The sequence below is a fragment of the Rattus rattus genome, chromosome 2 (genome assembly GCF_011064425.1).
Source record: "Rattus rattus isolate New Zealand chromosome 2, Rrattus_CSIRO_v1, whole genome shotgun sequence".
Classification (NCBI taxonomy): domain Eukaryota; kingdom Metazoa; phylum Chordata; class Mammalia; order Rodentia; family Muridae; genus Rattus; species Rattus rattus.
Window position 1 is genome coordinate 88,209,781 of NC_046155.1, and position 20,824 is coordinate 88,230,604.

Below are 20,824 nucleotides of genomic sequence, written 5' to 3' on the forward strand. Positions count from 1 at the left end.
TTGTCACTCTTTCCCTATGCCTGCTCCAGCTTTCTCAGTTCCTGATTTTACAGTATTGAATGTATTAACTTCTTTGGGAGCCTGGATATAAGGCTAGAAGAGTATTTTTTTATGCTCATAGCTCCCGTATTCACATTCATATAGACATTACTATAGTCAGACCTGTATGTTAGATATTATGTAATAGTAATCAGGTTTTTGGAATTGGTAAGTGATGAGGTTAAAGTATCTATGCTGGGCACAGTGGCATGTCTAGTCCCATTACTTATGAAACTGAGGCTGGTCAAAAAAAAAATGAACCAACAATAGCAACAACAAAAACCTCAAAACTGACTCGTATAAAGATGGGAAAATACAGATAATTTCTGTCTTAATATCCATACCACAGTTCCATTAAAACATGCGTCTTTGAGGGTTGTTTCCTATATCCTTAGTGGGATATCTGACAACTTCAAATGAGTTATAAAGTCAGTGTAGGAGGAGCAGGATCACATGGGTTTACTACTCCATCTGTCAGAAAATCACCTGTGGATGGCCTTCCATCCATCATTAGGTGCTGTGCCTGAATTTGATGGAAAACTCTCTTCTGTCATAGTATTTAACTGAGATTTAAGTTTAAAGGGAAAATCCTGATGTAGTAGTATTGAAATAGTTGCCATAGAGTACCAGAGTTTAAGATTGAGAAACTAATTATATGAGTTTGTGAATTAATCTGCACTTTTTATTCTGAGCAGGAGTGGCGGGACAGTAAGAATTGAATTCGTCACAGAAACCAAAATTTTCTGTACAGTTTTGTCATTCTAAGCTTGCAAAAAATATCCTTAGCTTCTTTTTTTTTAAATAAATATTATTTAGGGTTGATAATGTAGCTTAGTGAAAGGGCACTTTCCTAGTATATATACCATAAGGCCCTGGCTTTAATCCTTAATACATTAATTATGATGATGATGTAGTTAAAATTCTTCACCATGGAATCAGATCTTATCTTTTAATGTTACCATGGTTTTCTGACATATGCCCTCTACTCCACATCTCTGAATTTGCCAAACATGTTTTGTATGTTTCTGGATCTGCAGCTTATCTTATGCTAATCTCTTTTTCTGCCTGTGCTTCTCTCTGCCTTTTCCATATCCATTAAGAGCAAACACAAGAAAAGTCACTGGAATTCATTGTGAACATAGCATATGCTTCTTGAGTTTTGAGGGGTTTGTTGTTTTGACTTTATTTCAGATGTCGTTACCCGCATTAAAGCATAGACACCTTCAAGGTAGCTGGTACTTTAAGTTCTTTGATATAATTAAGCTATTAAACATTACTTGTTGAGTGAAGAGGCTAGAGACAGACTTTATTGTTAAAGGGAAAAATATTCTTGGACAGATATCTGGGTGCTGGAGAGATCGCTCAGCAGTTAAAAGCACTGGGTATAAGTTCCATTCCCAGCACCCATATCAGGCAATTCAATTGCGTGTAACTCCGTTTCAGGGATCTGACACTTGCATGCCGCGTCAGTCTCTCTCTCTCTCTCTCTCTCTCTCTCTCTCTCTCTCTCTCTCTCTCTCTCTCTCTCTCTCTCTCTCATAGAGCAGAAAGAAAAAGATATATGGACAAAGACTGTCACTGTTGTGTTCTGGTAGTTCATTCAGTGTATGCTCTATGTTGGGTCAATGCCTACAGCATATTAGGCTTGGGAGATTGAGGTGCAGATGCTGGCTTTGCCATGTAAGAACTCTGCTTAGGTGGGAGTCAGGCATAACACAAAGGTAATTACTGATTAGTGTTGCTGGTACTGTAATAACATGAGTGCTTTGGAGGATAAGCAGCAAATGATTAACTCTGTGTAGACTCCTAATATTCTGCCAAGGGTGGAAAAATATTGGAATCACAGACGTTCCTGGGGGGAATTCCAATTCTAGAGCAATTGGGCAAAAAACACAAAAGCATATTCAGGAAGAACTGAAGTTTGTTGTAACCAGTCTATTTTAGTATGAGAGGAAATATAGAATAAAGGTAGTTGAGATTGAGTCAGTTAGAACCAGGTTTTAAAACTTACGGCATACATATCCTTCTCCTTGAAGCATAAAAAAAATTATTAGCAGTTTTAAAGCAAGCATGCATTGTGATTCTGTTTGGGTAGAGATGATCTGTGTGTCAGATGGGAATATAGTCACATAGAAAACTGAGACTTCTAAAAAGGTCTAGGAAGGATCGAGAACAAGGGAATCTAAATAATCCTTCTCACCTCCTGCACCCTCTAATGGTTGAAGACTGGAGGTATAAGATAAAGAAGCCTTCTCTAGATCTTCAGAAAGCCTTTGGCTTTGTTTACCAAAACCCCTCCAGGCTCCCTCACACATAGACTACACACACCCTTAGACAGTACAAACTGATCATCTACTGTCTGAGGCCTTTCTGGTTCTCTGATACCCGTTTGATGATACAGACCAAATCCAATTTATTGCCTTTTTTTTTTTTTTAAAGCTTTATTGGAGTCATTTCTTTGTTCTCTGTGACTGATTTCACCAACTAAAGTTGGATAGGTTCAGTAGAAACCATATCATTTACAAGATGGAAATACATACTGTAGCCTGTTACAGAAAAGTTTACTTATCTCTAGTTTAGTTCTTACTGATAGAATGGAGGGAAAAGACTTGTATATAGTATTTTCCAAGAACTTTATGTGTTTGGAGAAATCTCTTTACTAATCAATAATTGAAAGTTTTCTGAAACTTTGGGTTGTTTTTATGAGTTATTACTTTTTAGTGACTATGATTCAAAAAAAGGTTATAGATACAAGTTTAATTCACTGTTGAGATAGTCAGAATAAAATGGTGGAAGAGATTAAAATATCGCCCTTACACTTGCTGAGCAAGCTGCGGAATTTAATAACCTGCTGGAGAGCAGATTATTCTTTGTTATTTAACAAAAATTCTAGAACCATGTAAAGACAAGACTAAGCTTACGGAAACTGGAAGGCTAATGGAGCCAGAAATTGCAGGCCTTTAGGCTCAGTCACACCTGAGGAGAGCAGTGAGTGTTGCTAGCGCACAGATAAAGCTCAGATCCACTGCAGATTACACACCAGTGTGTGGAGACCTACCCTCCGCGGTCCCACTTTAAAAGTGTTTTGTGGGAGTTGAGTACTGAGTAGCTGAAAAGCTCTCAACAGCTGACTTGAATGAGAAGTTGTGTGTCCCTTTTTAAAATTCCTTTCTTTCCTCCAGGCTACCCTACCTACAAAGAAAAAGTAAAGAAAAGGCCAGGGGGCCGTCCAGAAGTCATTTACAACTATGTCCAAAGACCCTTCATTCGAATGTCCTGGGAGAAGGAGGAAGGAAAGAGCCGGCACGTAGACTTCCAGTGTGTAAAGAGCAAATCTATCACCAACCTGGCAGCAGCTGCTGCAGACATTCCCCAGGACCAGCTGGTAGTCATGCACCCCACTCCCCAGGTGGATGAGCTGGATAGCCTTCCCAGCCACCCTGCCTCGGGCAGCAATGACCTCGATCCTGACGCACAGAATCCAATGCTGTGATGCTGATGTTCCTGAAACCATAGCATGCTACTCTCCACAGTGACGTCGTACTCCTCATTCTGCACTGCGAAGCCACTTTTCTTCATTGTGAGATGCACACGTTTAGGATACTGCAGTGTAGGCTTTTTTAAAGACCAAAGGTAGCTGAATGGTTTTTTAACGAGTACAACTTTAGCATCCTGGTTCCAGTTCTATAAATGTATTTGTTTACCAGTAGGTTTGTGAAATTGGTTCTTTGTATGGGGACAGTCCTTTTTCACACATCTAGGTCTTCTCAGAAGTGGGAATTTGGCAGCTGGGGTACTTTCAGTGTAGATTGACCCTCATGCCCCAGGTAAGATGCAGAATATTACAGAGTTGCACTTTATAGATGGTGGTTAAATGGAGCTGCTGAAGCCATTTTAGAGCTGTGATGCACAGCATAACGTAAGTGCTTCTATCAGAGTACTCCTCAGCACAGTATGTATAGTTGGCCCACAACAAGCAAAAACATATTTATCTTGGGTTTATTTAAACAATTAGGATGAACTTTGATGCTTATAGTATTGGTTCACTCATCTCCAGAGCCCTGCAGCCCTTTTAGAGTGAGTCACATGCAGGGAGGGTGAACGTCAAGAGGTGGTTTACTGTCCAGTCTGCCTTATCCTTAATCCGTTCATATATTTATTTACTAATGCTTTTTTTCTTAAGAGTTATGGGATAGGAAAACGAACTGTTTGCTCTTCATTTACTAAATGATTGTAAACTCGAGTTTTTCATCAAAATAAAATTTCATTGTTTTAATGTTTCTGACCAACTTTATGAACACCTTGGCTAGATTCTGTGTCATGTATGTTACATAAAACTAGAAATCAAATGATAGCTTTAAAAGCACTTTGGTATATTTGTAAGAGGCACTTAAATTTCCTATAATTCAGGAAAGCACTATAAATTCAAAGCAGTTGATCAAAATTTTTAGGATATGAAAATGGAATGACACATGTGTTTAGGAACCCTAACTTTCAGGGCTAGTTTCTAATTCTTAATTCAGTATTCTTTCCATCAGTCTGTGCTACTCTATTCAGCAAACTGTTTAAATATTTGATGGTTTGCAACAAAGAATCATTAATATTTTTAGTGCTTCAGGTCTTAGATCACTTAACTTTGTGTAGCCATACAAATAGTCCAGGACTGTCCTCAGAGCCACAGAATTGCCTGCTTGGAGTGTTCAGCTGTGCCTGTGCAAAAGGTCATCCTAACTATGCTTTTTACTGTTTATATATAAAATCAGAAGACCCTCCTCACCTGAGTGTCTATTCCCACCTCCACTTATATACAACTGCCCTTAACTGGATTTGGCCTCGGGAAGAGTATATAAAGCTGGGGAAGATTAGGAAATGGGTTACAGCTCCATCCGGATGCCTATGGGAAACCCATTTTCTCAGCTGGGTAAAGGCTTTCTAGTGTGGCCTTTGTAGTAGGAGCACCCTGATAGGGAACCTCTCACCTATGTTCTATATCGAAGCCCAGTAAACCTATTAGTTTCCAGAGTGAACTTTAGTTCGTTGGAATCACATCTCAATTTGTCAATGGACCATAGAAAGAGGGTAGATGTTGCTTATGTCGCAGCACCGTACAACTGCAGATCTAGAGAAGCCAGCTTGTAATCTTGAACTTGAAATCAAAGCATTGAAAATTAGAGTTAATGTCTTTGTTTTCATATAAGTTAAGATGGCTACAATTTGGAAATGAACTATTTTTATAATATGTCTAAGCTGGTAGCATGGGAGAAGTTATTGTAAGAGCAGGAATGTGTTTAGACCATCATTGAAATGGATGAACCAGTCCTGTAGCATATGAAGATTTTCTCCCTAATTATCAAATGGGAACAGTAATTATAGAACAAGGGAAACATTTATTAAAAATATTTAACTGTCTAATACATTATACTTTAACCCATATTTATAGTAAAGGATTCTTACAAGGAAGAATAAACAGCTTTATGATACAATTAGTATAAGAAATATCCACATGGGGGACTTCTTTGTAGTGTAAAAACACCATACATCTGAAATGACCATTTTGCATATAAAAGCTACCAATGATGCTTCTGTGCACAATGATTAAAAAATTCAACACAAACAAAATCCAAAATATACAATTAATGCAAGCTATCCACAGCTAGCCCAAACTCAATGATGAGGAAACACTGGAGCAGGCTTAGTTCCACTTTGTCTGAAGTTACACATGGTAGATTGACTTGTCTCAATGGCTCTGAGATGGCTTTTATGGAGTCAGTACATAAAAGCTGTTCTCTCCCTATCCAGTAAGCTTCACAGACTGTAAAACTTCACCAGTAATGCACTTTGATACTGTAGCTGTTGCCAAAGCAAAATGTAGTGTCTACAGCGGCCATGGCAAGTCACTAAAGTCAACGGGACCACCCAGCCCCGCATCTGCTTCCAAGAGGCTCATGATGACAGCCATTGCTGCCTCGTCGTTACTGGGGCTGCTTGATCCTTGGTCGTTGTCTATCATGTCGATGCCTATGTGGGGGTTCTCACCTGTGGAGGGAAGGAAGGCTTGTCAGTAAAAATTACACACTTAGACTTGGAAAGCAACTTCTCGACACACTGGTAAGGAAGTTACATTTAACAAAAGTAAGGGGTTATTTGGGGGATTCTGTTGCCATAACTTTTCATTGTTACTGCCTTTCAGAAGAACATCTAAAATTAACACAAAGAAATCCTTAAAATTCAGTAATAATTTGAGTCAAGTCCATTTTAGTCCTTTGGCAACGAGTTAGTCAACAGTTGGTTGTAAAAGTGATGCCAACCAGAAAAGGAGAGGTGGGAAAGCAGACTGAGAGGAGGCTGGATGGGCTGGAAGTCACTGGGTGACTCAACACCCCTGAGCTGCATGGGCTTCCCTCTGAAAGACTGCACCATGCAGGAGAAAACCTGTCTGGATCGCTGTAGAGGCATGTGGACCACTGCGGTACGTAACCAGGCCTTAAGCCCACTCTGTAGCTGGTGTTTGGCAAACTCATCACTCACGGAGGTGAATGATGATGACAACTTACCAAGAATAGACGAACTATCAGAGTAGGGATAGCCTGGGGTCTCCTGAGCCTGCCCTGGTAGTAGGCCAGCGGAAGGAATGTCTGGAGTCCCTCCATTTAGAATCTGCAGATAAAAGAGAAAAAATGAAGTTTCCCACTCAAATAGTAATCCCACTATAATTACTATCATGCAATGTTACTAAGAGGATGAAGTATTGAGTGAAGGGACTTAAAATGGGTTCAGTTTCCTATTTTTTCCTCCTATCAAACAAGGCCCTGTTTGAACAGTCGTGATGAGGGGGAACAGCCTGTCCCCTATAAACTATTTTCTCTACATGAAGCTAACAAAGGCTGGGTAAATCAGCTCTCTAGGATCACACTGCCCCTGTACTTAAAGCCAAGGCTTAAACATCAGTGAGCCCAGATTGCCCTGTAAGGGAGGGAGTGGCCCATGGCAACAGATAGCTGCTGAAGTAGTTGGGGTCAGTAACAATTTGTGAAGAGAAACAACTAGGACAAGAAAACATGAAGTAAACCTTTGATCATCAGGTGTACCAGAGGCACTAAATTAAGTAGCCTCTGGTTTTCTCTTCCTAAGATGTGATCTTTGCTATTGTTCCTCTGTAGGAGAAATCTGTCTTAAAACCCCACTCCCAACTCCCACCAGCAACACCCCAACCTGGACCGCCAAGCTTCCCTGCCCTGGGCTGAGGTATTTAGACAGGGTAAGGAAATAGTGGCTGCCGGGTTTCAGAAACCAGAACCTTGCCAGCAGATGGCACTGCAACTCAGTTCTTTACAGTTCAGTTTTGCAGGATGGGGGTCCCTGTACAATAGTAAAGATGATTAAATCACCCTCCCCCCCAATGTTTTAGGTAGGGTACGTTCATATAAATAACATGATTTTTGAAATATAGATTATGTATTAACGAATAAATATTTTAGTGAAAAATCACCTGTTACAAGAAATTTTTAGAAGTATGTTAATGTTTTATAACATTGCAAATGTTAAGAGAGTTCAGCTAGGTTCTCCCACCTGTTCTATTCAGTCTGTGTAAATGTAGTTTGAATGTTTGAAGAAAATTTTAGCCCCCAGCAGATAAGTGGTTATATGAAGTCTCGACTTTCACCAATTTTAACATTCTTTGATGGTGCCTCAGCACTTAAGTATATGTCTCATAAATGTTTATTATAGTGTGGAATCCTGTTGAGTGCCTGTTATGTGAAAAATCCATGGGTATATCTTGGCATTCAGAAAAGTTATCCCTTTGGTGATTTTGAAATAGTCTACACTGATCACTTAAAGGATATTAGTTCACTTGGAATGGCTTGATCTTGGGTGACTTTGAAATAATCCTGTATTGACCATTTATAGCAGCCTTTCTCAACCTTGGGCACCACCCCTTGGGGGTCAAATGACCCTTTCATAGGTTGCATAGTAAATATTTACAACCTGTAACAGCAAAACTACAGTTATGACGTAGTAACAAAAATAGCTTGATGGTTGAGGGTCACCACAACATAAGGGTCGCAGCATTAGGAAGGTTGAAACTGCTGACTTAGAAGCAGACCTTTCAAGTTAACGTGAAGCTATCGTCACCTGCCATCGTATAGATTTGAGAAAATGATTGAGCTCCACACAGCAGATACAAGCTTTCTAAAATTCCCAGTCTTGACCGAAAGCTCAAATTTTATCACTGCCACTTTTTCCTTGAAGTGGCAAATATATGGAAAGGAGCAACCGTTTTAGCTTGTGATAGAACCACACAAGTATGCTTCTTGAAGCAACTGCCATGGTAGGTATGCAGTAAAGCTCCATTGTTTTTCATTTTAAGTCTTTGCATTTCAATTTTTATGAGTGTTTTGCTTGTATATAAATATATGTTAAATATATTGTGTACAGTGCCCATGGAGGCCAAAAGAGGGTGTCAGATCCCCTGGAACTGGAATCCCAGACTTGTGAGCAGCCATGTGGGCGTTAGAAATGGGACCTGGGTCCTCTGTAAGAGCAGCTAGTGCTCTTAACAGCGGAGCCATCTCTCCAGGCCTTAGTCATCTCGAATGTTTCATAAAGACACTGCTAAGCTGGCTTACATCTTACTGTGTGTGGTAGGGAAGAATACAATGATATTTAAGAGTTTGGTGACATGGGTTTTTATGCTTCTCAGTGCAAACAAACAGACTGAAAACAATGGGTAATTTTAACATTGTTATAAAAATAGCTTTGACTGGGCAAATCCTTGAGAGGGTATTGAGATTCTCTCAAAAGGTGACGTCTGTAAGATTCTGCTTAACTGAACTTGGCTTGATGAGCCTGCATGTCCTAAGTCCCCCAGGGATCCATGGAGGCTTCCAGTCTCCCCTTTTCAGCTTGATCTGCAGGAAACAACTTCCGGCTAAACAACAAGGCAAATAGACTGAAGGTCTGTCCACCTTTGCCCTGCTTTGCTGAGCCATTTAATGCTGCAGTTATTTTTAACTCAATCATGCTTTCTCTTGAGTCCGGTTGCCAGGAACTTTTACAAAATAGATTCCATTTTTATTACAGACCCATTTTTAAAAGCCAGTGAAAGAGGAAAATTTTTTTCATAAACACCTCAAAAACACTTCAAGCTATATGATACAGGGTGTGGTAGTTGCTGTTCATCAGAAGACCTGGATTGTTAAAAATTCAGGAGAGCTTGGATTTTGCATATATACATATAAATGATAATTGTCCTGGGGATAAGCACAGAACATACCAAAAGCCAGCTGCCCTGAAAGGTGAATTAAGGAGGTGGGATTGCAGGTCACATTACTGATGCTATTTTCTTAATCATTCCCAAGAGCCAGGCAGTTCCACATTCATTGTCGTACAATAGAACTTGAGGGACAGACCACTGCTATCCTCCCCGTGTCAGTTCCGCTGTAAGGAGCTTGGAAGGTGTGAGCAATGGCATAACTAGCACACAGCGAAGCCAGGCTTCACACTTGCTATGACAGTGCTCTTGCCCACAATGGGAGGGCTTTTCAGTTTCCTGGAGGGATCAAAACCCTTTTTAAACAAGTGTGCTGAAGACTCAAGCAGAATCAGTTGCCCTTCCTCCTCTCCTCTCCCCCACCCTGACAGCGCCAGACCTGGTTAACCTGGGCCTGTAAGGAGCCCAGTTCAGAAAAGCCCTACTTCGCTTCTGGTATTTGTCTCTTGCGAGAATCACACCTGATTTCATTCCTGGTTGTCTCTGTATGTGTCCAGGGCATAGGGGAAGGAAGATTTCATGTGCAAAGTCCTTTGTGTGGTCCTGATCCTGGGGGCTATTTTAATAGATTTTTAACTTACAATTAGTATAATTTACGTAGGTTTGTAAATTCTCTAGTAAAGAGGAAAATAGGTGTTTTCCAAACCTCTATAAATCTCTACGGTGTCATCTTCTAGGTAGCTCTTTGTGAGGGTTGGTGACTGGTGAAGTACTTGAGGCTGTATCACATCAGAGGGACACATTATGGTGACAGTTCTCCAAGTGTTCAGCTACAAAGCCTGGTTTGACTTGGCATGTGGCTAATGCTTTGCTTTTATTAATTGGTATCCATTCACTTGAAATTCCTGACAGTAAGGTCCTTCCTAATCTTTCCCTCACAGGAAGTCTGAACTGTGTCCTCAATGAGTGACAGTCCCCCTTTCCTCAGAATGTTCTTCCCAAATGTACCTGGAGTACACCCCCTGAGCAAGTCAGCAAGCCTCCCTAAGTGCCAGCTACATACAAGTATGCTCATTTCAAGGAGGAAAGAACGTCTTGACTTACACCAGAAATCACAGCAGTTCTATAGTTCAGCCTCTAGTGTTTTCAGGATGTCTAAGCCATCACGCTTACCTTCTTGCCTCCTGGAGAGGAAGCATCAGGGGGAGGCGTACTTGTGATGTTCAGTGGGCTGGAGCCACAGCTGGAAGGTGATGACCCTCTTATCCTGTTAGAGAAGAGTTGGTTACACTAGTTACAAGGCCTTGACGGGTGGTGGGGCTGGAGAGATGCTAAGGAGTGAGGATAGGGAGAATAAGGAGCTAAGGTAGGGACTGGCAAATGTTCTGTAGGGCCAAATAACTTGGTTCTGTAAGCCATAAGGGCTCAGTCACAGCAGTCACACATAATACATAAGTGCAGCTGTGTTCCAATAAAGCCTTATTTCCAAAGCTGGATTGTTCTGCATGTATCTGATCTGGAAGGTAGACTCCAAAAGCAGTAACTGTCAAAGCCTTTGTTTGGATTAGAGTGTGGCTAATTAATATTAAATGGCCAGCTTTATTTCTTCATAGAATACAGGTGAGCTGGGGACCTCAGAAGTTTAGCCACCATTTTTGCTACCATGAATTGGAGGTGAGAGCAAGTATGTCCTCTTCCCAGCAAACATTTACAAATGAGTGTCCCTGGGAATGGACAGTGTAGCTCAGGCACACCTAAAAAGGAAACTTATAGTCAGTAAACAGTAGCAGCCTTCTCGGGGAGTGAGTGATTAAAGATGGATCTGGGACTTCTTCATTCTATCCCACTACAGCAGATTAGGAGACTCAGAACTGTAACTCTTCCCACACCCATGAGGTGTCGACCCTAGGGAGAGAAGCTGTGGCTTGGAGCAAGAGTTTGTGTTCATTGTGCTTTCAAGAGTCCTTGCTTGCATCCAAGCTGGAGCCTGAGTGTGGAGTATGGAGGCAGCTCTGTTACCACCAGGCAGGCCTTCAGCCCCTCCAGGATGAATACAGCCTGTTTCCAGCCACTGTGCCTCAGTCTCTACGTCTAAGAATTGGCTCCTGGCCTGCACTGACTGACTGTGAGAAAAGTTTTCTGTCTCCCAGACTAGAAACTCCTCAAAGTCAGGTACACCAGACATGCAGATGGCAAGAAACCCTGAAACTGCTAAGTTTCAGCCAACACTGTCTCCTCAGGATGGAGGCCTGTGAAGCCACCTTTCCCAGGCTCCCCATCCTGGAATGGCCTTTTCCCCATTCCTCATTACCTTAGCACTGGTTCTAGACGCTGGTTTCTCTACAGGACAAAGCTGGGTTAGGAAGCATACCCACCTTTATCTATCCCTATTCTCATGAGCTTCCACAAAGCATAGCACAGCAGTTTGGATACCTGCTCAGTATCCTACAATGAGGAATCTTGAAAAATCTTTATAGTCCAAACTTCTTGGGATTATGTATTAGGAGTCTTTAACCCTCTCCTTAAAGCTCTGTGCTTGCTTCTTACAGGAAGTCTGGCCGGTAGATTCCCTGAGCATCATTCACATGCTCAGACTGAGCAGTCCTGACTTCTTAGCACCTACCTTTACTGTAAACCTTAGCTGAGACCAACTTCAAAACCCTGGCTCGCCCCAATCTGTGAATTCCTAGTATCACAAAGAAAATATACTTCTAAAGGATTTTACAATCATTCTGATAAAGGGCTCTGATGTCATGTTCCAATGGTTTTCCATAGAAACGAGTGGCTGGTCTGAAGCTGATCATACTATCTCCCCATCTCCCTCCAGAGGTGGAGTCAAGCAGCCAAACCCACCTCTGTGGATTGGAGGAGAATTTACCCGAATGGGACAGAAAGCCCCTCTGGCTGACCAGAGAATAGACTAAGTCAGTGGCTGCAGAGAATATTGGTCTTTCTGGATCCTACACCTCTTTCCTTACCATTATGTTCCATTAAAGTTATATTTTTAAGTATCTGGTTACCACCTTCTTGATTTTCCAAATCCTGGTGGACTTATAAATATCTGCCTCCCTCACAATGACTATGATTAAGGACAGTTTCTGAGTGTTTATTAAATGTTATGTTGTTTTTTCCTTCACAATCCCAACAGGGTCCTTAGGAAAGTCAAACTACTTCCCTTCTGTGGCTTAAGTCAGCACACCAAAGATTAGATGTCTCTCCTAAACACAGTCAGGTGAATGCAGGCCCAGGACTGAACCCCAGTAAGCACTACCAAGCTCTGCTTTCATGTGGAAAGGACACCCCCCCCCCAAGAAACTGCCTCTGTTGACAGTTGAGCTGCTTGGCCTCTATTACTAACTCTACATAGCCTGAAGAAGTTTTTTGTTAAGGCTCAAATCATTGGCTGCTCACAGATTACTACAGGCCTGTAATGTTCCTGGACATCCATCCTCACTAGGAAGCTCCTTGGGATATATTCAAAGTCTCAGGAACTGGGCTTTCCCAAGAGTGTCCTTAAGCGCTGGCCTATTTGGTCTAGCGTCTTTATTTAAGGCATGGTTTATATTTTTCACTGGGCCAGAGGAACAGAACAGTCCTGGAACAGAATAGTCCTGTGTGGTAAAAGCAGCAACCTCTACCCAACTGTGATGACCCAAAGTGCCTCTCCACATGCTGAAGCATCTGAGAGGGGGAGTGTGGAGTGCTAAGCCCCAACTGGGTGGAGAGGCAGCCCCAGGGATTACTTGCCTGTGGATTTCCATGATTTCCTCGGCAATCATTCGACCTATTTTTCCTGCTCCAGCTCTGGTTCCCCCTGGAATGCCTGGAACAGTGGGATGAGTCCTCTTTGGGCCACCTACAAGAAAGGAATCAGAGTAGAAAAGGAGAAAAGGGAGCAAGAAATGCTATCAAGTGTTAGATGAAAACCTCCTGACCCACTTGAAGTAGAACATTGAGGTTCTACATTGTCAGAAAAAGTTCTAGCAGGGGAAGGCTTGAGGTTCTATTCAGCATCCAAAGGCAAAGTTTTGACACGAACCAGTTAATTTCCTTCCTGTGCCAGGGCTAGAGACGAGACAGCAAAGTGTGAGCTCAGCAGGTAAAGTATGAGTATGGGATGCCCAACTCATCCAAGTAGGTGTGGCTTCTTGGAGGAGGAGGCTTCCTGAGCTGAGTATTCTTAAAAGATGAGTCTGAATTAGCTTGATTGATAGGTGGCAAAGACAGGAAAGCACCCTAGGCACAGGACCACTGTGCAAGAGGACTTGGGCAGGATAGAGAAGTCTATTGCAGGGTGGTCATGGAATATGATTAGGGCGTGATCGAGCTTGGAACTGGCAAAGACACAGCCGTCAGATCATGCTGTACTGGTGACATCAAACAGGATCCACAAGGAGATAAGGACCAAGGGACTTAGCACAAAAAATGTACTGGTTGCAAGATGGGCCACTAAAAGTCCACCACACAGAGCACAAGCTGCAGCTACATTTCACTTAAATCACAGGGATGCAGCCTGAAATGTGCATGAAAAATGAGTTTGTCATGTCGATCAAACCTAGACATAATAGCCTACAGGGTATAAATTGTAGGCTATAGGGTATGGCCTGTAGGTCTAGGCTACCAACCTAGATTACTGTGCTATAGATGACCACAAAGGTGGCATTTGTGGCTCTAAACAAGGTAATGTGTTACTCTAGACATCACAATGATTATGGCATCAGAAGGAAAAATGATATTTGTCACTTATATGGTCCAATGCTAATCAGACTGTTGTTATGCTGTGTGTTGTGTGGAGTGGAGCATGGAACTGAGAGAGTGAGATTAAAATTAGGGACTAATGCAGAGGCAATGGGTGAGCATAAGAGGCAAAAAGGACAGAATGGTGTATTTAGCTGCACAGAGAGGAATGGGAGGAACCAATAATTCTGGCTTCTACAACTGGATGAAGGCAGTACAGAAGATAAGCTCGGGATATTCCTTATTTCAGTGCATCTGCAGTTCTGTCTGGGAAAGCAGAGAGTGGGTGTGGGAGTCATAAGTAGAAGGGGTCGGCTGAAGCCATGCAAGCAACAGTAGTCCAGGAAGGACAGGTACAGAAGAATCAGTGCTGAGCCACAGGGAAGGAGCTCACTGGATATAGAATATTCTCAATGCAAGTAGTCACCTGTCTCCTAAACACCGGAGCCAGTGAGTCACCAAAGATCAAATCACAGCCTGTGGTCAACAAGGAGTCAAAAGGGAGAGAGTGCAGAGCCCCAGCGAGAGCCACATGTATTCCCAATATCCCAGTAGCATGACAGTGCTGTTCTGACTGGGACTCAGCACATCATGTCAAGGTCTGCTCCACAGAACATGACAACAGGATACCCTGAACACTACGGGAGAGTAGCTGGTCATAAGCAGCAGCTTGTAGGCAAGCCCCGATGCCCAAGCAGGACATAGTTACCTTCTCCAGAGGGCAGCATGCTGTCCATGCTGTGGGGGGATGCTGTGAGCTGTGGGAAGGTTGGGTCCCCGCCTTCCAGGACATTGGCTCTGTGAATATCCCAGCAAGAAGGAAATATGAGTCAGGCTTGCTCAGAACCATGCACCTTTCACCTTGGCCAAGGAGTCCGGTGTCCACTCAGGACCTGGACAGGCCAGAAAATGAAGTGTGTGTCTGAGTGTTTGAACAGGTCTCCTCAGTGTTCTCTAACATGATGGACAGCATCCTGGCTTTGGACTCAATGCTTGCCTGGGCCTCCCTAATTTCTGTGCAACACAATTTAGTAGACATGACTGTAGCAGTACCCCTCCCTGCCCACAGGGCTATAGCACTTTTTCTCCTACCTGCCAATAGCTCCAGGCCCCTGCCTGCTTCTAACCATAGGTGCGTGAAGGCGGTATAAAGGACCTTGTGAAAGAAGGCTCTTCCCTCCCACCCTGGTCACTGAGCAGGTGGCAGAAGCCTTTGAGAAAGTATTCCTGCCAAGACTTAGGGTACTAGCAGGATAGCCATGGAGACCAGTCCATCCTCAACCAAGACTAGAAAGAGCTAGTATCTATGCAACTAAGCCTTTCACCGATGGTTGACAACCCTCTCCACCAGCATAAGCCGACGCCCATATTGGGGTTAGGGTTAGGATTTCAAGAACCGACTGTTTCCTGGAGTAAGTCTCGCTAGTGCAGATCATGTAGGAGGACAGCCAATGCCAGTCCTTGGTTAACAACACTTCCTGTCTTCCTCCCATCAGTAGGCACTAGTAAGGTGACATTAAAATGTGGGTGCTGCCTATTACCCTTATCCTTTGTATGCCCAGGTAAGGATCCCAAGGCACCCCCCTTTGAAGCAAGAATATAGCTCAGAAGATACTCACAAAACAACAGTGTTGGTTGAGACAATGTATTCTACTTCCTTGGTCCACGGGTTCATGAAACTGAACCATCGACTTCGTAGTGTGATAAAGGAACCATCTTTGATCTTAAACTTATAGCAATTAGTCGTGATCTTTTCTCTTGTCTGTAAAACTGAGAATGCAGAAAAAGACACAACTATTGTCCTTTCTTCAAACCAGTGACTATGTTAAATAGGTCACCTGACCCCAGATCCTAGCCATGCTCACCTCCCGAGCCATCACACTTAGAAAGTCAAGGAGCTTCATCCATCTTGTCTAATTGGGTGGCTGTATATGTATGGGCCACATGTGGGCAGGCTCTGAATGGGTGTTCCTTCAGTCTCTGTTTTAATCTTTGCCTCTCTCTTCCCTGCCAAGGGTATTCTTGTTCCCCTTTTAAAGAAGGAGTGAAGCATTCACATTTTGATCATCCGTCTTGAGTTTCATTTGTTCTAGGCATCTAGGGTAATTCAAGCATTTGGGCTAATAGCCACTTATCAATGAGTGCATACCATGTATGTCTTTCTGTGATTGGGAAAGGGAATAACACTCGAAATGTACATAAGAAATACTCAAGTTAATTAAAAAAAAAAAAAAAAAAAAAAAGAAAGTCAAGGAGCACGTGAATGCACAGACAGGTGGCTTCCAAGGGTCTAATCATAGCCTTTTGGTGCATTTATCAACCTGTCACACCTTTCCAGAGTCTATGAAAATGAAGGCTTTCAGGAACACTGGAGTCAGCTGTGACATGAGCACCAGCCATGTTCCTTCCCTATCACAAAGCCCAAGGACAGACTAGTACTTGGCCAGTTTAGGAAATCTGAGTCAACAGAGGCCTGTTCAAATCTCATCCTTTGAGAAACAAGCATTATGAGTACTTTTCAAGTCCCAAGTATTAGAGACAAAAGAGGCAGAGTATGACTCCTGCCCTCTGGAGGGATGTGACTAAGGCTACTTGAACACACTATCTAAGAGCAGGAAAGAACCGCATAAAGGCTAAGGGATGACAGGGACCAGCAGGCAGGCACAGGTGACAGGGTCACAGACAGAACAAATCTGGGGAGTGAAACCAAGGAACTGGGTCTGGGCCAGGAGATTTGAGGTGGGACATTTTGGATCTTGTACCTATCAGAAGTGTTTGGGTGTGAGTCTAAATATTGGTACATTAAGCAGGGATATGATATTATCAGGCCTGATCTTTTTTTAAACAATAAATGATATAACTAAAAATGGTGAACCCAGGGTAAGAGAAGAAGCAGGAGACATACAGGCACAAGTGCCTGAACCAGAGTCAAGGCAGTGGTGGCGGGGTGCGGGGTGTGAAAATGGGGACTCTTCATAAATAAAACCTGCAGCAACTGAATAAGTTCTGGTAAAAAAACAATGAAGGGAGGGGCTGCACATGTGGCCATTACATCTGTGATGGTCAACTTCATCATCCTGACACAACCAAGAATCGCTTGGTAAAAGAATCTCAATGAGGGGTATATTGAGCTGGCCTACAGGCACATCTATACGGTATTGTCTTAATAACGTTAACTTATATGAAAGACATAGCCCACTGTGGGGAGCACCATTCCCTAGGTGGGACCATGAACTGTGTAAGAGTGGAGAATTTTAGGTAAGCACAGCAAACTAACAGTGAGCACGTATGTATTCACTTTCTCTTTGCCCTAGACTGTGGGTATGATGTGACCAGTTGTCACTCCTACCACTGTGACTTCCCTCTAGGACTGTAACCTGAAATCGTGAGCAGAAATAAAGTGGCTTTTTGTCAGGGTATTTTGTCGCAGTGATAGAAATAAAACCTAGACTCCATGAGTCAAGGAAAATACAGGAGGCAGTGCAGCCAGGTATGGAAAGAAAATCAGAGCAGTCCAGGACATAAGAATTCTGTTCAAGTTCAGAGTAAATCCTAACCAAGAGACAGCTCTACAAGCAATCATGGCCTCTATAGAGAAACCCCTCATGCAGTGAGTAGGGGCTGAGCATCTGTAAGGGACAAATGGTTCCTGGACAGTCTTTTCTTCTCTCACATGTTTTAGCCTGAAGAGTCCTGGGATGGCTGAGTCCCACACAGTAGGGGCAATTTTCTCTGGAAGAACAATCAGACACACTTTATAACATCAGACCCTTCCTATGGCTCAAGCTTACCTTGCCTGTGACATTCCGCAAGGTGTCCTATATCATCTTGATGAAAATACTCATAACACGATGTACCTAGAAGTTCCTGTGGTAGATATGCCAAAATAGCCGTCGCCCTGAGAGAAAACAAGTGCCTTTAGATAAGAAAAGGCCATTCCTAGGAAGAATGATGACTTGTGGGTGAGCAGCCTCCTTCTCCCTACCACAGACTCCAGGAGATCAAGGTCAAAAGAGGCAAGAAAGCTAGGTACTTCTCACTGGACTAACTATGTGGGTGACCACCCCATGGAGTTTTCCAGACTTGAATCAGAATTATAAAGACAAAGCAAAACAAAGCAAGGACAACATAAAGGGCTTCGCTCAGAAATCAAATTTCAGGAGGTCTTTAAATGACAACCATATTATTCAGGTAAAGGTAAGATAGAAATCTAAATGCCAGGGCAGGGCAACTCCTTTTTTCACTGCTTGCTTATATCAGGACAGCTAACACCTAGAGGCTCCTGTAGGTGAAACCACAAAAGCCTTAAAAAGTAGTGCCTACTCAGGCTGGCATTCTGTGGCTGTCGCTAGTAGCTAGTTATTAGCCTGTGGATATTTCTAAGAGACAGCAGCAGCAGTGAATTCGGGACATTTGGTTCACAGTCTAGCTCTAACACCAATTAGCTATGGGTCAAGCAGGCGGTGATTCGTAGGCTAGACCTCAAGTCCTCACCTATAAGATGGGGAGTCTGGGCAAGAAACAGTTCAGCCCAGTAGCCTTCTGCAGCAGCACAGTCTGTGTGCTGGTAACCACATGGAGTGGTTAGTGTGTGGCTGCTAGTGCCCTGGGAAACCCAAGTTTTTATTTTAATTAATTCTATCCAAATTTAAATACACAGACAAGTCCAACATGACCAACTTTACTGAAATCTCAGGTCTAGATAGCTGTTTCCATGTCTTACATTCTATTCATCGACACGACCCTGGAACATTTCATAGCTGTAGACCATATTTCTGTTTCCTTTCCTAACTGAGTTTCATATCACCCACTTGACTATCACTATCAATGAATACTCAGAAAAATCTCTATATTTACCACGATACCCTAATGAGTCTGGTTTTTAGCAGAGGCCATGCTCCCTGCCCTCGCTTTATGCAGAAATGTGCAGTCGGAGGCAGGGTGGGTGAGGCCTGCAGTCAAGTGTCTCAATTTTTAGAAGAGATTATCATTATGCATTTCATTATTTAAGGCAAGGTCGTATGTAAGCCAACACTGCCCTGAGCTCTCTATGTAGGTGAGAATGACCTTGGACTTCTGATCCTTCTGCTTCTACCGCCCCAGTGCTGGGCTTCAAGGCATGAACTACCACATCGGCTACATGTGATGCTGGGAACAGAATCCCAGCTTCATGCATACGGGGTAGGCATTCTCCCAACCGAGCTACACGCCCGGCAAGCAGAATATTCTCTTAGAAAAGCCAGCTGAGCACCTTGTCTTCTCAGCTTCTCAGCTCAGGGTTGAAATCCTCTGCTACAGGGGTTCTTGAACTTCCTAATGGTGAGGCCCTTTAACATAGCTCCTCACATAGTGGTGGCCCCAACCATAAAATTATTTTCTTGCTACTTCATAACTGTAATCTTGCTACTGTTATGAGTCATGATGTAAATATCTGATATATAGGATATCTGATATGCAACCCATGAAATGGTTGTTTGGGCCCACCCTCCCACCACCGCCCCTGCCAAGGGATCAAGCCCCACAGGCTAAGAGTCGCTGCTCTACTGCATTGCTGAAAGGTGAGATGCAGGGTCTTACCTCTGATCTACAAAAACAAATTTGCCATCTATTGCATGTCGAGACACATACTCCATAGACTTCACCCGTATTTCCCCGTTCACTGGCTGTGGAACCATGTGTGAGTGCAGCCGCCCGATTGCAACGAGGCAGCTCAGATTACAGCCCTCATTGTCTGGCTCGCTGTCTTCGTCCAGCCCCATCTTTGTGGGTGGCCAGCTTTTCAAGTAGCCTGTGCTGTGGATTGTGCAGAAGCTCTTTCGATCTGCTGGAAAACAAAAGCCCATGGTGAGTGTCAGTGCTGGGCTGGCAGTGGGACTCGGTCTCCACGCGCTTCAGGTGTCACCCGGTGAATGGGGCAGGGAGAGAGGTCCCGTGTCACATAGTTTAGCAGAGCCATACACTAGAGGCATCGCATAAAGCACAGCAGGGAGGAATGGACCACACAGGGAGAAGACTCCTGGGATGGTTTGTATATGCTCTGCCCTCGGACTGGCACTATTGGGAGGTGTGGCCCTGTTTGAGTAGGTGTTGCCATTTTGGAGTAGGCGTGTCACTGTGGGTGTGGAGTTTAAGACCCTCATCGTAGCTGCCTGGAAGCCAGTATTCTGCTAGCAGCCTTCAGATGAAGATGGTGCAGCTCCTCCTGCACCATGCCTGCCTCTATGCTACCATGCTCCCTCTGAACCTGTGAGCCAGCCCCAATTAAGTGTTGTCCTTATAAGAGACACGGTTGCCTTGGTCATGGTGTCTGTTCACAGCACTAAAACCCTAAGTAAGACACCTCTCCTAGGCCAGAGGACAGGGAGGGCTGGTGTGGGATGGAGAACAGAGGCACAGATGCAGAGACTGCTCACTGGATAAAAACACTTGCCTTGTGGGGCATCTATCCTAGCATTCCCACATCAAGATGGGAGGAGACAGAAGCTCACAGGCCAGAATGCAAGGCTGTGACCAGGAACAAGACCCTACCTCAAAGTAAGGTGGAAGGAGGGAACCAACTCCTGGAAACTGTCCTCTGACCCACACACACACACACACACACACACACACACACACACACACACACACACCAAGGTGTGCTCTCTCTCTCTCTCTCTCTCTCTCTCTCTCTCACACACACACACACACAGACACACACACCATGGGTTTTCCTGTCTCTGTCTCTCTCTTTCTCTTACACATCCCCACCTGTTTCTTTCTGTCTCTGTCTCTCTGTCTCTCTGTGGCTCTGTCTCTTTCTCTCTCTCTCTCTCTCTCTCTCTCTCTCTCTCTCTCTCA

General features: G+C 43.5%; 2 protein-coding genes across 15 annotated transcripts in view; one reads left to right on the plus strand and one right to left on the minus strand.

Moving 5' to 3' along the window:
* Btbd10 (BTB domain containing 10) overlaps window positions 1-4,328 on the plus strand; it is a 57,522-nt gene extending 53,194 nt beyond the window's left edge. For all 9 annotated transcript variants that reach the window (XM_032892864.1, XM_032892863.1, XM_032892865.1 and 6 more), the window contains one exon: window positions 3,222-4,328. In XM_032892864.1, the coding sequence (XP_032748755.1) occupies window positions 3,222-3,532 (311 nt within the window). In that variant the 3' untranslated portion in view covers window positions 3,533-4,328. The remainder of the gene's footprint in view (window positions 1-3,221) is intronic.
* Window positions 4,329-5,406: 1,078 nt separating this feature from the next.
* Window positions 5,407-20,824, minus strand: part of Arntl (aryl hydrocarbon receptor nuclear translocator like) — a 64,896-nt gene continuing 49,478 nt past the window's right edge. For 4 of the 6 annotated variants that reach the window (XM_032892856.1, XM_032892855.1, XM_032892859.1 and 1 more), the window contains 8 exons: window positions 19,565-19,811; window positions 17,779-17,885; window positions 15,607-15,757; window positions 14,697-14,785; window positions 12,998-13,106; window positions 10,424-10,517; window positions 6,594-6,696; window positions 5,407-6,075 (listed from right to left, as the gene is read on the minus strand). In XM_032892856.1, coding sequence (XP_032748747.1) covers window positions 5,915-6,075; window positions 6,594-6,696; window positions 10,424-10,517; window positions 12,998-13,106; window positions 14,697-14,785; window positions 15,607-15,757; window positions 17,779-17,885; window positions 19,565-19,811 — 1,061 coding nt within the window. In that variant the 3' untranslated portion in view covers window positions 5,407-5,914. The remainder of the gene's footprint in view (window positions 6,076-6,593; window positions 6,697-10,423; window positions 10,518-12,997; window positions 13,107-14,696; window positions 14,786-15,606; window positions 15,758-17,778; window positions 17,886-19,564; window positions 19,812-20,824) is intronic. The other 2 variants (XM_032892857.1, XM_032892860.1) reach the window with 1 other exon arrangement.